The sequence below is a fragment of the Oreochromis aureus genome, linkage group 1 (genome assembly GCF_013358895.1).
Source record: "Oreochromis aureus strain Israel breed Guangdong linkage group 1, ZZ_aureus, whole genome shotgun sequence".
Classification (NCBI taxonomy): domain Eukaryota; kingdom Metazoa; phylum Chordata; class Actinopteri; order Cichliformes; family Cichlidae; genus Oreochromis; species Oreochromis aureus.
Genome location: NC_052942.1, coordinates 38,102,421 through 38,116,686, shown reverse-complemented (window position 1 = coordinate 38,116,686; position 14,266 = coordinate 38,102,421). Strand labels below are relative to the sequence as shown.

General features: G+C 39.3%; 1 protein-coding gene across 1 annotated transcript in view; it reads right to left on the bottom strand.

The window, feature by feature from the left end:
* LOC120441124 (neural-cadherin-like) overlaps window positions 1–13,516 on the bottom strand; it is a 370,842-nt gene extending 357,326 nt beyond the window's left edge. Inside the window, exons 1-3 of the mRNA XM_039614938.1 lie at window positions 13,307–13,516; window positions 13,013–13,231; window positions 12,717–12,895 (exon numbers count right to left, since the gene is read on the bottom strand). Of these exons, the coding sequence (XP_039470872.1) occupies window positions 12,717–12,895; window positions 13,013–13,231; window positions 13,307–13,516 (608 nt within the window). The remainder of the gene's footprint in view (window positions 1–12,716; window positions 12,896–13,012; window positions 13,232–13,306) is intronic.
* Between the last annotated feature and the right edge of the window lie 750 nt (window positions 13,517–14,266).

The following is a 14,266-nucleotide window of genomic DNA, read 5'->3' as shown; positions in this document are numbered from 1 at the left end:
GTACCGTGTTTTATAAGAAATAAAACGGTTCGTGTTTCATTGAGAAAGTAAGATTTGCAGGCAGTGTGAGAGTGCCCTTTGGGAGCGTTTTCAATGGGCCACTTAACTTTTAGGCAGGCATTCCTGATTTGGCAATCATCACATAAATTATCTACTCTGAAACTAGGACAGTTTCTATAGCCTCTGGTTGTTAATATTTTGGGTGGATGTTACCATCTGAGGAAATTCCCAACTCCCTAATCTGTAGAGCCGGTTTGGCCCAAACAGCTCAGCTTTAGTCATCCCATGATGAATACTGCTTCAAATGGAAAATAGGCACACAATAACTGGTGGAAGATGATGATAAGTCCAGTAACGACTACCCTGTTATTTGTGTGCTTCAATATGATATGGAATTTGTTGTAAAGCCATTTGAAGTTTAAAAAAAAGTGATTGTTTTGGTAACTCACACTTTTATTATTTTTCCAATTTCCATAATGGAGCAAAAACTAAGCGAAACTACACATATTTACAGTCAGAGAAAAAAAATCCCAAGTATTGGTAGTGAGAGAATAATGAAACACTAAAAATAAAAAAAAAATTAATAATTTAATGGAGGCATCAACAGAAAGGTTGGAAAGGGATGGAAAAGGCACCTGCTCTTACATTTTTCCTGGATATATTTTACAAAGGCAGACCAAAGGTCCTAGAACTTTCCTTGACAGTAATTCGTTTTTGTGTTTACTGATATGTCTTGGGGTAAGTCTGATCCCCCCCCCCCCAAAAAAAAACAAACAAAAAAAAGAAAGAAAATAAGACATGAAGACATTTTGAAGAGAGACCTCCTATAGCACATAAACACTGAACTTAATCTACTGCTGAAATGCTTGTGAAGTATATATAGTCGGACTTTACTTATATGTACATAAATATTTCAATAAATAGTGATAATTTAGAAGAAGTGAACATGATTCATTGTAATTAGGGGATTCCCATGATGCATTGAGTTTTTCCTTTCCAGTCACCTTTCTCACTCAGTATGTGTTAATAGACCTCTGCATCGAATCATATCTGTTATTAATCTCTGTCTCTCTTCCACAGCATGTCTTTATCCTGTCTTCCTTCTCTCACCCCAACCGGTCGCAGCAGATGGCCCCGCCCTCCCTGAGCCTGGTTCTGCCGGAGGTTTCTTCCTGTTAAAAGGGAGTTTTTCTTCCCACTGTCGCCAAAGTGCTTGCTCATAGGGGTCATATGATTGTTGGGTTTTTCTCTGTACCTATGAAGCGCCTTGAGACGACTTTTGTTGTGATTTGGCGCTATATAAATAAAATTGAATTGAATTGAATTGAATTAATTAATTATAATCTATTTGGCTCTCAGTTTAACCGGCAATCACATGTAGGTTCAAAGAAAATGGTAAGAAGCTGGAATAGACTTTATCTATTAACTGTCCTTAATGTCCTTTATTAAAGAAAGTATGCATTTATGCACCAACACACACCAAAGAACCCAACCACTCTAAAATGCAACTGGCTTCCTTTTATTCTGTAATGATTAAGACGAGCAGCTAATAGCCCAAGTCTGGGGTTAGCAAACCAAATGAGAAAATAAACATCCACAGAAGCAAACATCAAACCACAATAAGACAGAAGACATATTTCTATCCGTACCAAGTCCTATAAATAACTCAATAACATATACACTTCAATGTCTTATATATGGTTAGAAATACCTTAACCAAAACGTCCCTAACCTGGCACATTCTTTTACTCTTAAGCAGGTGATTTTGCTGCTTGTACTTTTTTGTTCCACATCCTGCAAAGGAAGCAACCAGCTGTGAACACACTTCTCTTAAATACATGTACAAAGAATTTAGGTTTACAAAACAAATGATAAACTGTGAACAGCTCTAACTCAGGTTCGCTTTCCTGACACAGGTAGGATGGCCTGTTCCCCTCTGTCTCTTCACCTTCCACAAACAGTCACGTAACTACTAATCCAAATGTCAAACCTGATAAATCTAATAAAGAATCATCAACCATAAATGTGTGTGTGTGTGTGTGTGTGTGTGTGTGTGTGTGTGTGTGTGTGTGTGTGTGTGTGTGTGTGTGTGTGTGTGTGTGTGTTTTCCCCCTGTAGCTTATTAAATACCAAAGAATCAAATTAATAAAAATACAGCTTAGAGTAATGGAACCCTTGGTCTCCATTACATAGGCGATTACACTTTGATGACCAATCATGGCAGAACAGCAAATCAGTGATAGGATTTAGGACAATCTAGCTGCTGGTGGTGGTGAAGATGTCGATGGAGGCTTGGATGGGTTCTCAGTGACCAGAGCGAGGCAGAGATGGGAGAGGTACATGAATAAGACTTGAAGCAGGATAATAGTGGGATTTAAAACACAAAGGTTGGACGCTGGTTGCTTGCTAGTCAGCAAGAGAAAGGCTGGGCTAGTGTAATGGACATTACTGTTGACTTTGACAGTGTTGGAAAGTGGAAGTGATGTAAAGAACAGACAAGTAACTGAACATCAAGGAAGCAGGCAGACGATGACAGATCGTTTTCACTGAATATTATAGTATTTCAGTACTTTGTAGACAGGAACAGTTGGTCATACCCCGATGGTACAAATAATTCAGAATCTATATGGGGTCACCTGGAAGATCATATTTCCATTATTACAACATTCTTAGTATTTATGAGTAATAATGTTCAACAAAACATTACCGAGAGAACATTATGCACAACTCTTGAAGGAATTTATGAGTCACTGAGGGAACTGTCGACTGAAATAACACTTCAAGTAGAAGCTGAAGCACATTGTATGAGGAAACATTCTACATTTCAAACAGAAAGGCTAAGGTAAGTGATGGAACATTGGAAAAAACTGTATACATGAAATATAACATGTTTGGCACACGATACAGTCCAGAAGAGGTAAACAAGATTATGAATTCAGGGTATTGGTGAAATTATCTCTTCAGCTGACTAACGTGTGAGATCTGGGTTTTATTTAGATACCCTTATCTCAGATGTTGTCATTATATATTTGAGCATTTTACAACCACAGGATAAAACTTGTTTTAGTGGACCACACACATTTTACCAACATTTCCAATGTTGATGCTGTCTATCTCATTACATAGGTTTTTACACAAACCCCTGGCAGGTAGTGGGATTAGCTCAGCAGTGCCGAGTGCAGCAGAGCTTAAGAAAAGTTGGTCCACTGGGAAAAGCTTTGGAAGGATGGAGGGCAATTCAATGCAGGGTCTACAATGTCACTATTTCAAATACCAAAGTGTCATTTGCATTTTTTTCTTTTTAAAATTTGATTAAGGTTAATTATTACTCCCTAAATGATAAAGATGCATGTGATGATTAAAATATACAACAACAACTTTAAATAATGTCAAATAATGAACCAGTGGTGTCAAAAGCTGCCCCAGATGAGCAGAAAATGGAGGAGGATACAGGTGACAAAAGTACACATATGCTTTAGTTAAGCAGAAATACTTGATTTGAAATTCTAAAATACTTGCTAAAAGTTAGAGTACTGATTCAACTTCATTACTCAAGTGAAAGTGAAAAAGCACAGGCTTTGAAATGTACAGTGTAAATGTGAAAAGTAGCACTTTTCACAATTTTTTTCATGCCACATTAATGCAATAATAATATATACAATATTTATTTAAAAATATAAAATTCTAATGAATTTACATCAAAGAAGGCAAATAAAAAAGTAGCGCTTTTTGCTGTTGCCTACATTGTACGAAGGTGAGTACCTCCATAACTAAACACTCAGGGGTTGAAGAGTGAATTGGCAGGTGTGGAAACCCTAAAATTGTTTGCGGTGATGGATTGTTTGGAAAAGATTCACTTAAGTTACAAAAACTTCAGTTGGGAGCTCTGGTAGATTTTAGGTTCAGGCTGTGATCAGCTGAGCTGTGCTGCTTCTACTATAAGAGTCACAATTGACATTCAATACACAACTGAATTCAGCAAGATACATCAAATGTTACATTAGCTATCATGTCTGATTTCTAACCCCTAGAAAGTGTAAAGCTAGTAAAGGCAGAATTCAGTGAGTGAACCACTATCTTAAATTTCTATTGATGTCTGCTACCCGTGATGCAATCTAACACTGACCATGAACACGTTGCTCTCCAAAAGTCAGCATAGTACATTTTTTCAAAACAACATAGCTTCATATGTAGGTATAGATATGCTCAAAAACTGAAGGTTAAGTTGAACCTTTACTGTGTAAGAACATAATATCATGTAATGTTCACATTTTACCGTCTGGTATAATAATAATTAAAAAAAAAATCTTTTTATCTGAAGCTAACCATGACGTTTTTAGTGCCTACAGTTAGATAGCAGTCGACAAAGAAAATCAAATAAATCTCATTTGAAAATGTGAAAAAATGGGTGGTCTTGGAATTCCGTGGCACCAGATCCTTCAACAACGACATTGGACCACAGTATTTAAAATGCAAATCTGTCTCTTTGAAAATATGTGCATACATTTCTTATGAAGCCATAAGTTACTGGGTTACACGGCCTGTAGATCTCTAAAATGGGAAAATTTCTCTTTGCATCCAGTGCTTCAGTTGCCTTTAATGCCACTAAAGGTCACTTTGTGTAAAATGGTGGGACACAGACAGCATCTGACAAAATAGCATTCTATGTCACCCTGGGATAATAATGTCCTGCAGCAGCAGCAGTGCTAAATAATCTTACTAATTACTATGGGTCATATAGGATGGAGATCAAATATCCCCCACAGTTTGTAACAGCGTAATGTGCAGGGGATTGTTGGCACAGTTAGTTTAGTTTTTCTGTCTGTGGGGAATTCCGTATTGTAAAATCCATGTCTGACTTGAAAGAAACACAGATATAAAGGATATTTTTCCAAGTACTAGCCACTGAAAATCAGCATTTTGTGATGAACTCAAGGCTTGGTATTGGAAAGAACCCCAGTCAGACGTTCCAGCTTTTATGAATAGCTGCTTAATCTGTAGAGGGTATCTCTGTAGCTCATCAAGGACAAATGGGGATCTTAAGACATCCCTGAACCTACCGAGAACAAACAAAATGTGATTATAGTTAATGTTTTTTGTTGTTATTTCTTTTGTTTTGTTTAAGTGTGTTGTTTGTTTGTTTATTTTGGGGGGTTTATAGATATCCCACATTTCTGAACCAATTATATATTTCTTTGCCTTACACTGGTTCTCTATATCAAAAATTAACAACTATTTTGTTTTCTTTGGAGGACCAGACTGACCCACATACAAGAAATGAAGGGCCATATATGGCACAATAACCGAAACATAACACACGTAGTGCTCTCATGAATTTTGCTAGAAATGACAAAACAAAACCAAAACAAAATATACAACAGTGCCTATATTAGTACATATCCTGATGAACAAACTATATAGAAACACTTGTATATTCTGGGTCATACAGAGTAGGAGCTCATTTAATAGAACTTTATTCATCCTGGAAGAAATTCATACATAATGTGGTTGTCTGCTTTCACACACAATAAAACACTTTTACTTGTGCTAACTCAGATTTTAACACTTTTACCGTACAGATCTGGAACAATGGATGAAAAAAAAGGTTTAACATTTACTATTTTTACATGTTTTTGTATATATTCCTTGTTTCTCACATACAGACTTTACTATTTTTCTGACCACTATAGGTTAGACATGCCTTTCGGAAGGAACACGGGTTTGTTGGAGCACATACCAGTGAGCCCAATCCAAGTGTTTCCCAGTGTTATCTGAACATTATGACCAGTAAGCACGACCAACCCAGCTGCCTGTGCAATTGTATCTAGCACTTATGATTCAGTTTCTGTCAATATGATTAAAAATACACACCATGATGTAGAAATAGTAAATATTAAATTATTTAAAAATTGATATGAAACTATTGTCTTCAGCTCTTAATACAATAAGCCTTTGAAGCCCTACAACACTTAAATAGGCTGAAAAAAATGTTGCCAGAAACTGGAAAATTGGCATTAAATTCTGAAATGTTATGATTTCAGAATCGCCTTGAACAAACTAACTATCTGTGCACATTTCTATCGGGGCACCTGATGAGGTTAAAGTTCAATTTTGTATGAATTGTTTTTTAGAAATTACACTGAGCAATTCAGTAATGTACTGGGCGGGCAAACCACTGATTGCTTTATGAACCAGTAGAAGGGTTTTAAAGGTAATTTTGTTTTGAATTGTGAGTCAATGAAGTGGCTTGCATCCTGGGGTCATATGGTCAAATTTCTGTGTACTTGTAAAGACTCTGGCTGCTGTGTTCTGAACAAGCAGAAGTCATCCTACTGATGCTTTGAACAGTCCCACAAATCAAGTGTTATAGTAGTCTAACCTGCTTGATATAAATACATGGACCAATTTCTCAGAGTCAGAGTCTGAGATATGAATTTTATAACTTTTTACATATTTTTAAGTGATACAGTATTTGTGATGACCTTATAAATATGATTATTGCCCAAAATGTTTCATTCAGTATTCACTCTGTTTCATTGAATTCAGGTGTTCCAATCACTTCCATGGCCACAGGTGTATAGAATCAAGCACCTGGGTAAACAGACTGCTTCTACAAATATCTGTGAGAGAATGCATTGCTCTCAGTAGCCCAGTGAATTCCAGCGTAGTACCATGATGAGATGCCACCTGTGCAACAAATCTAGTAATAGTGGTATTAAAACAAAGGAAGCGACTGGGACCAACAGCAACTCAGCTACAAATGGGTGGATTAAGAATGGGACGTCACTCAATTTCACACAGGGAGTGCAGAATTATTAGGCAAGGTGTATTTTTGAGGAATAATTTTATTATTGAACAACAACCATGTTCTCAATGAACCCAAAAAACTCATTAATATCGAAGCTGAATGTTTTTGAAGTAGTTTTTAGTTTGTTTCTAGTTTTAGCTATTTTAGGGGGATATCTGTGTGTGCAGGTGACTATTACTGTGCATAATTATTAGGCAACTTAACAAAAAACAAATATATACCCATTCCAATTATTTATTTTTACCAGTGAAACCAATATAACATCTCCACAGTCACAAATATACATTTCTGACATTCAAAAACAAAACAAAAACCAATCAGCGACCAATATAGCCACCTGTCTTTGCAAGGACACTCAAAAGCCTGCCATCCATGGATTCTGTCAGTGTTTTGATCTGTTCACCATCAACATTGCGTGCAGCAGCAACCACAGCCTCCCAGACACTGTTCAGAGAGGTGTACTGTTTTCCTCCTTGTAAATCTCACATTTGATGATGGACCACAGGTTCTCAATGGGGTTCAGATCAGGTGAACAAGGAGGCCATGTCATTAGTTTTTCTTCTTTTATACCCTTTCTTGCCAGCCACCACGCTGTGGAGTACTTGGACGCGTGTGATGGAGCATTGTCCTGCATGAAAATCATGTTTTTCTTGAAGGATGCAGACTTCTTCCTGTACCACTGCTTGAAGAAGGTGTCTTCCAGAAACTGGCAGTAGGACTGGGAGTTGAGCTTGACTCCATCCTCAGCCCGAAAAGGCCCCACAAGCTCATCTTTGGTGATACCAGCCCAAACCAGTACTCCACCTCCACCTTGCTGGCGTCTGAGTCGGACTGGAGCTCTCTGCCCTTTACCAATCCAGCCACGGGCCCATCCATCTGGCCCATCAAGACTCACTCTCATTTCATCAGTCCATAAAACCTTAGAAAAATCAGTCTTGAGATATTTCTTGGCCCAGTCTTGACGTTTCAGCTTGTGTGTCTTGTTCAGTGGTGGTCGTCTTTCAGCCTTTCTTACCTTGGCCATGTCTCTGAGTATTGCACACCTTGTGCTTTTGGGCACTCCAGTGATGTTGCAGCTCTGAAATATGGCCAAACTGGTGGCAAGTGGCATCTTGGCAGCTGCACGCTTGACTTTTCTCAGTTCATGGGCAGTTATTTTGGCGCCTTGGTTTTCCACACGCTTCTTGCGACCCTGTTGACTATTTTGAATGAAACGCTTGATTGTTCGATGATCACGCTTCAGAAGCTTTGCAATTTTAAGACTGCTGCATCCCTCTGCAAGATATCTCACTATTTTTGACTTTTCTGAGCCTGTCAAGTCCTTCTTTTGACCCATTATGCCAAAGGAAAGGAAGTTGCCTAATAATTATGCACACCTGATATAGGGTGTTGATGTCATTAGACCACACCCCTTCTCATTACAGAGATGCACATCACCTAATATGCTTAATTGGTAGTAGGCTTTCGAGCCTATACAGCTTGGAGTAAGACAACATGCATGAAGAGGATGATGTGGACAAAATACTCATTTGCCTAATAATTCTGCACTCCCTGTATGAGTGTGAAGGCAGACGAGCTTTGGTGTCCTGATGTTTTAGACCTAAAAAGTTAGACATCCAGCAGGTAATGACATTAGTGCAGTTCATTAGTTTGTGAAAAGAGGTAAGATCAGAGGAAAATGATAAGTACAGCCGTGCATCATCTGCATTAGAACGATGGCCTAGAAGATGGTACCAAAGCGAAGCATGTTAAGGTTAAAGATTAATGGACAAAGTGTTACACCCCAACCTAAGCGAAACCCGAGCGCAACACACAGAAAAAAGGAAAGATAACGCCCCCGCTCCCTGCTCCCAAGGAAAGACCAACGCTGCCTCAGGATTGCGGTTTCACAACAACCAGGTATTTTACTATCCGGTCAGGGTGACCTGGCCAAAAGAACAAACAAAGCACTCTAGAAATGACAAAGAACTAACTTACTCATAATGAGAAACCATAGAAAGAAAAGGTCTATTTACACTTGTCTTGCATATATTGTATAGTACAAAATATACAAGCTCTCTCATCACAGAAACTTGGTCATACACAGCACACCACTAAACACAAGACACGGGGCTTCCTGCTTGTTTGGAAGCAGGAAGTAGGCGGGGCCGCTGGTTTTGACAGGTCCCACTTTATAGCCAGCCACATTCCATCCTCAGCCAAGGGTCCGCCTCCACCTGGAACTTACATGAACACAAACAACAGAGAGAATGAACAACGCCACCCTCAGGTGTGAGGAGCACAAGCAACACACAGGATCATGACCCGGGCCATAACAAAGAGCAGACACTTGGGAAACCAGTGACTGAATTTTTATGTCTGCAGATCTAAAGCTTTCAACTGAAATGCAAAAACTGCTACATTTAGGTGTGATGAGAACCAATCCAGAATCTGACCTTTCTGTGCTATGGTTGCATTTGAAACCCTGTTGGTATTTATGTTTGTTGTATTTATGAATGTAGTTAGTATGTATTTATGTTTGCTATTTGAAAAAACAGATGCACACTGTGGGAAGAAAAAATATGTCTGCAACTATTCTTTCCAATGGATATATTTATTGAATAGTGGTGTGATTACAGTACATTTGAAACAGGGAAGCTGACAGTCTGTAAAGAGCTGTTGATAATATTTACTATATAAGTATATAGTATAGTTTTGAACAGTTGGGTAGTGATGGGATCAAGTAAAGAGCTGCAAGACTTTAACTGATGAATTTACAGGTGAAAATGTGGACATCGAGCACAGTCATTTGATAAGTCTGTGAGGCAGTGCTAGATAAATTACTACATAAGATATTACCTCTAATACTAGAAACGTTGTTCTGGAAGAACAAAGCAAATTCATTACAGTGTTATAAGGGGCCATACACATACAGTATGGTGTGTTCTACCAGTAGCAAAATTCCATCTCGGTTGAGGGTGGAAAATTCCACAAGTAAAACAACATAAACAGGTACCCTTATACTTTTTTGGGATCTTTTGGAGGTCTTGTATCTGCCCAGGCTTTTGAAGTCTCCTCGTATTGATGGATTTTTAGTGATTCAGTGTGCTCATAGACTCGTTCCTCAATCATACCATAGGAATAAAGCCATTTAAAATTTTATATGAAAAGAGAGCCTTGCAGTTTTTCACATTTTAGCTTGTGTATCTCTTTCAAAGAGCACCTCAAATGGAAATGCTTCAAATTCATATTTTTTTTTTCTATATTTTCTCTCAGTTCTCCTGTGAATTCTTTTTGCCATCTTTACCTTTTCACTGTTTCTTCAGGGTGCTGTTGCTGGGGAACTTACTTTGACAGGTGCAATGATCAATAATTTGATAAACTGCATCACAGAAATTATCCAGTATTTCATCACATGAGGACAGTACCAGTAATGTGTACTCTGAAAATTCAATGATAAATGTATCAGCTGTGCTGGCATTGATGTAACACTTATTAATGAATAGCTTGGTATTTGTCTTGACAGATCAATAAAATATTTCTACATTTGTAACTGTGACGGCTACTGTGAAAAAAAACAAAACAAACTTTGATCAATCATGTGACCTATTGTATGGGAGGATCCAATCACATGCTGTTTAACATCAAAGATTTCTAATAAATGCACGAACTGTTCTGTGGCAATGTGAATACTGAATGACTTTAAATTATAATATGGGCAAATTATGTTGTAATTTTGACAAGAAATTCATTAGTTTTTCCCAGGAAGCGATGTCTCAGTCTGTATAGCGATAAATCCAAAACTTGTATATTACACACATATACAGTTAGGTTCACAAGGACTTCTTGTCTTCTATAGGACAATCAAGTTGCCATGTGGAACAGCATCGAGTACTCCACCAGCGAACATACCACGTAAATAGTCCTTGTCCATGAGGAAAAACCCCAGTGGTACAGGCTATGAGGATACAAGATCACCTCAGTAACCCTATCCCAATCAATGTGAACTGAATATTGAATATATCTAATATATCTGATATTTTTGTATACTTAGCTTAGTTTAGTAATTGCAGCTTGCTTTAAGTTCTATTCCTACTTCTTGTGTCTTTGACCTTTATTTGGTGAAAGAGGGCAAAGACTGTAGACAGGGTCTGATGTGACAAGTGTCTGTGATGAGGAAGACATGTTCTGTGTAATGATAGCTGGATAATCAAGAGCTGTGTGATCAGAGTGGTTCGCTTTAGGACTTCCTCAATGCAATAGTGAATGTTTCTTCATCAGTAGTAAAATATGGATCCCTATTAATAATATTAGTTAGGCCAGTACATGCATTACTATCAGTTTTCATTCAATACATTTACATTTTAAGTATATTTGAGTTGCATTTAATGTATTTGTGTTTCATTTGATATTTTCAAGTTTAATTCCATAAATAATCAATGTTTTACTTACCTTGCATAAATATATATTTCTAAACCATAAATAAATAATACCACTGTAATATGTCTGAATGGTTTGTGAATGCAATTTCAGCTACATTGTTAATGTCTCTAAGCTTTTCTTTATAGCTCTTCAAACTCTTTCAAACTGGTTTTATACTTGTTAAAGCAGGTGATCCGATACAGTCATTTAACTGCAGCAGCATGATTTACTTGCTATGTTACCTTCACTACTTCCAAACAGCAGGCGTTTTCAACTTTAGTTGCCATTTTAGTGTGTTTTCCAGAAATGCAGGTATTAACAGAAAAGTAAAGACATACTTAAGGATGGACATAGCTCCTGTATGATCATCCACTGGTTAGCAAAGCCCTCGTGTGAAACCTCAAGCTGAACATTAAATACAAAGTGTTCTGATGAGGGAGCTGAGGAAGACCGAAGACTTTACTGAGTGAGTCAGTCACACAGTAAAGTATATTCTGATGCATATACTTTAACATACTTTAAAGGAGATCACAGTTTATTGAATTGAGCTCACTAATGAATATGGCCACAAAGACGCCAGTATAATGGTACTAAGGTCAAAGGTCAGAGGATACAAGAGTGATTTTCCAAAACTTTTATTTGAAACTGATTTTTTTTTTTTTAATAACTAGATGATTCACCCCCTGCTAGCCATTAAAGAGAGGTGCTTGGAGTCCCCTCTCACATCAGGAAACCATGTCTATTGACACAGATATAACAAAATAGAAAGGCAAAAACAACAACAAAAAAAAACATTTACATCACAGGAGGTGACTATGCCCGGAAGAAACAAATGCCTTTTTATGAAAACGAAGTAGGGGGCAGCCAATTAGGAGACAGTGGGCTTTTAAGAAGAGACTAGTGCTTAAAGGACTTTTTTCAACCAGAGGATGAACTGATAGACTGTATAAAGCAGCGGTCCCCAACCCCCAGAGTCGTTTGGTACTGGGCTGCGAGAGTTGAGGCTCGGGTGTGAAATTTATGGTTTTCAGGGTTTTTATCGGTATTTAGCGTTATTTTTTAAATCTTTTTTTTATCGTTAACTCGGTTTCCCTGGGTCTTTTCCCGTGTGTTATGAATAAATAATCTTTTTTTTGTTACCGGTACTGGTTTTATATTGTTGTATTTAAAGGCCAGTCCATAAAATATTGTCGGACATAAATCGGTCTGTGATGCAAAACAGGTTGTAGACTGCTGGTATAAAGGACCAGTTGAACAAGCTGGACAAGGACAAGCTGAACAATAATATAATAATAACAGACCACTAATACAATGCACTTAAACAAAATTTGGGGTCATCTTGGCCTGAAATGATTTTCAAGCAGGTTGAAGGAATCCATTAGCTACAACTAATTAGCCTAGTTAGCCTATGGGCACAGCTATCTCTGCATTGCTTTCCACCTCAACTAACTGTGCTCCAACCACCGTCCCAGTTAGTAAGGCTACACCTGCAGCTAATAGTGTTTACCCCCCTGTTGTCTGGGTTACCACCTCAGCTGCTCGGGTTTCTGCCTCAGCTGCCTGGGCCTCCATTTCAGCTGCCTGGGTTTCCACTGTGGTTGCCTGGGCCTCCACCTCAGCTTCGTGGGCCTCCACCTCAGCTTCCTGGGCCTTCACCTCAGATGCCTGGGCCTTCACCTCAGCTGCCTGGGCCTACACCTCAGCTGCTCAGACATCCACCTCAGCTGCCTGGGCCTCCACCTCTGCTGCCTGGGCCTCCACCTAAGCTGCCTGGGCCTACATCTCAGCTAGCTGGGCTTCCACCTCAGCTGCTCGGGCCTCCGCCTCAGTTGCCTGGGTTTCTGCCTCAGCTGCCTGGGCCTCCATCTCAGCTGCCTGGGCCTCCATCTCAGCTGCCTGGGCCTCCATTTCAGCTGCCTGGGTTTCCACTGTGGTTGCCTGGGCCTCCACCTCAACTTCGTGGGCCTCCACCTCAGCTGCCTGGGCCTCCACCTCAGCTGCCTGGGCCTCCACCTCAGCTGCCTGGGCCTCCACCTCAGCTGCTCAGACCTCCACCTCAGCTGCCTGGGCCTACATCTCAGCTAGCTGGGCCTCCACCTCGGCTGCCTGGGTCTCCAACTCGGCTGCCTGGGTCTCCACCTCGGCTGCCTGGGTCTCCAACTCGGCTGCCTGGGTCTCCACCTCGGCTGCCTGGGTCTCCACCTTAGCTGCTCGGGCTTCCACCTCAGCTGCTCGGACTTCCACCTCGGCTGCCTGGGTCTCCACCTCAAGTGCCTTGGCCCCCAACGCGGCTGCCTGGGCCCCCATCTTGGCTGCCTGGGCCCCCACCTGCTGTACCCAAACTACAGTCTCCGGTAAAGGGTTTCTCATCATTAAATGCTCATAGCATTGTCAACAAAAGGACAAGAAATCCTGCTATTAAAAGTTACAGAGGAACAAAGATCTGCAAGACATTTAATCAGGCTAAAGTAATCTGGGACACTAAAAATAAACCAAAGGGGCTTCTATGTGGACACATTAACATTCGCAGTATGTTACCAAAGCATGAGCAACTGGAACATATTCTAAGCAATTCCAATATATCTATTTTGGGTATCTCTGAATCTTGGCTCACAAGTTCTTCTCCTGAGTCTGCGGTTGTCTTTCCAGAGTACACAGTATTCAGAAGGGATAGAATTGGAACAAGAGGAGGAGGAATACTTGTGTATGTAAAAAAACACCTGGATTGCTCTTTACTTAGTTCACCAAGAGATGTCGAAATAGAACATATTTCTGTTAAAATCACTCTTTCCCCAGAAATGTCATTTACGTTGATCTGTTGATATCGCCCTCCTTCCGCAAAGAATATTTTTTATGAACAACTACAGATATTACTTAAATATCATACTATAAATAATAAGTCTAATGAAATAATTGTAATGGGAGATTTTAATGTCAACTGGGACTGTGAAAAGGACAGAAAAACACTCAAGGACATAATGGAGACTTTAAACTTTACTCAACACATTGAACAACCCACAAGAATAACGAGACACTCTAAAACTAAAATAGATCTGG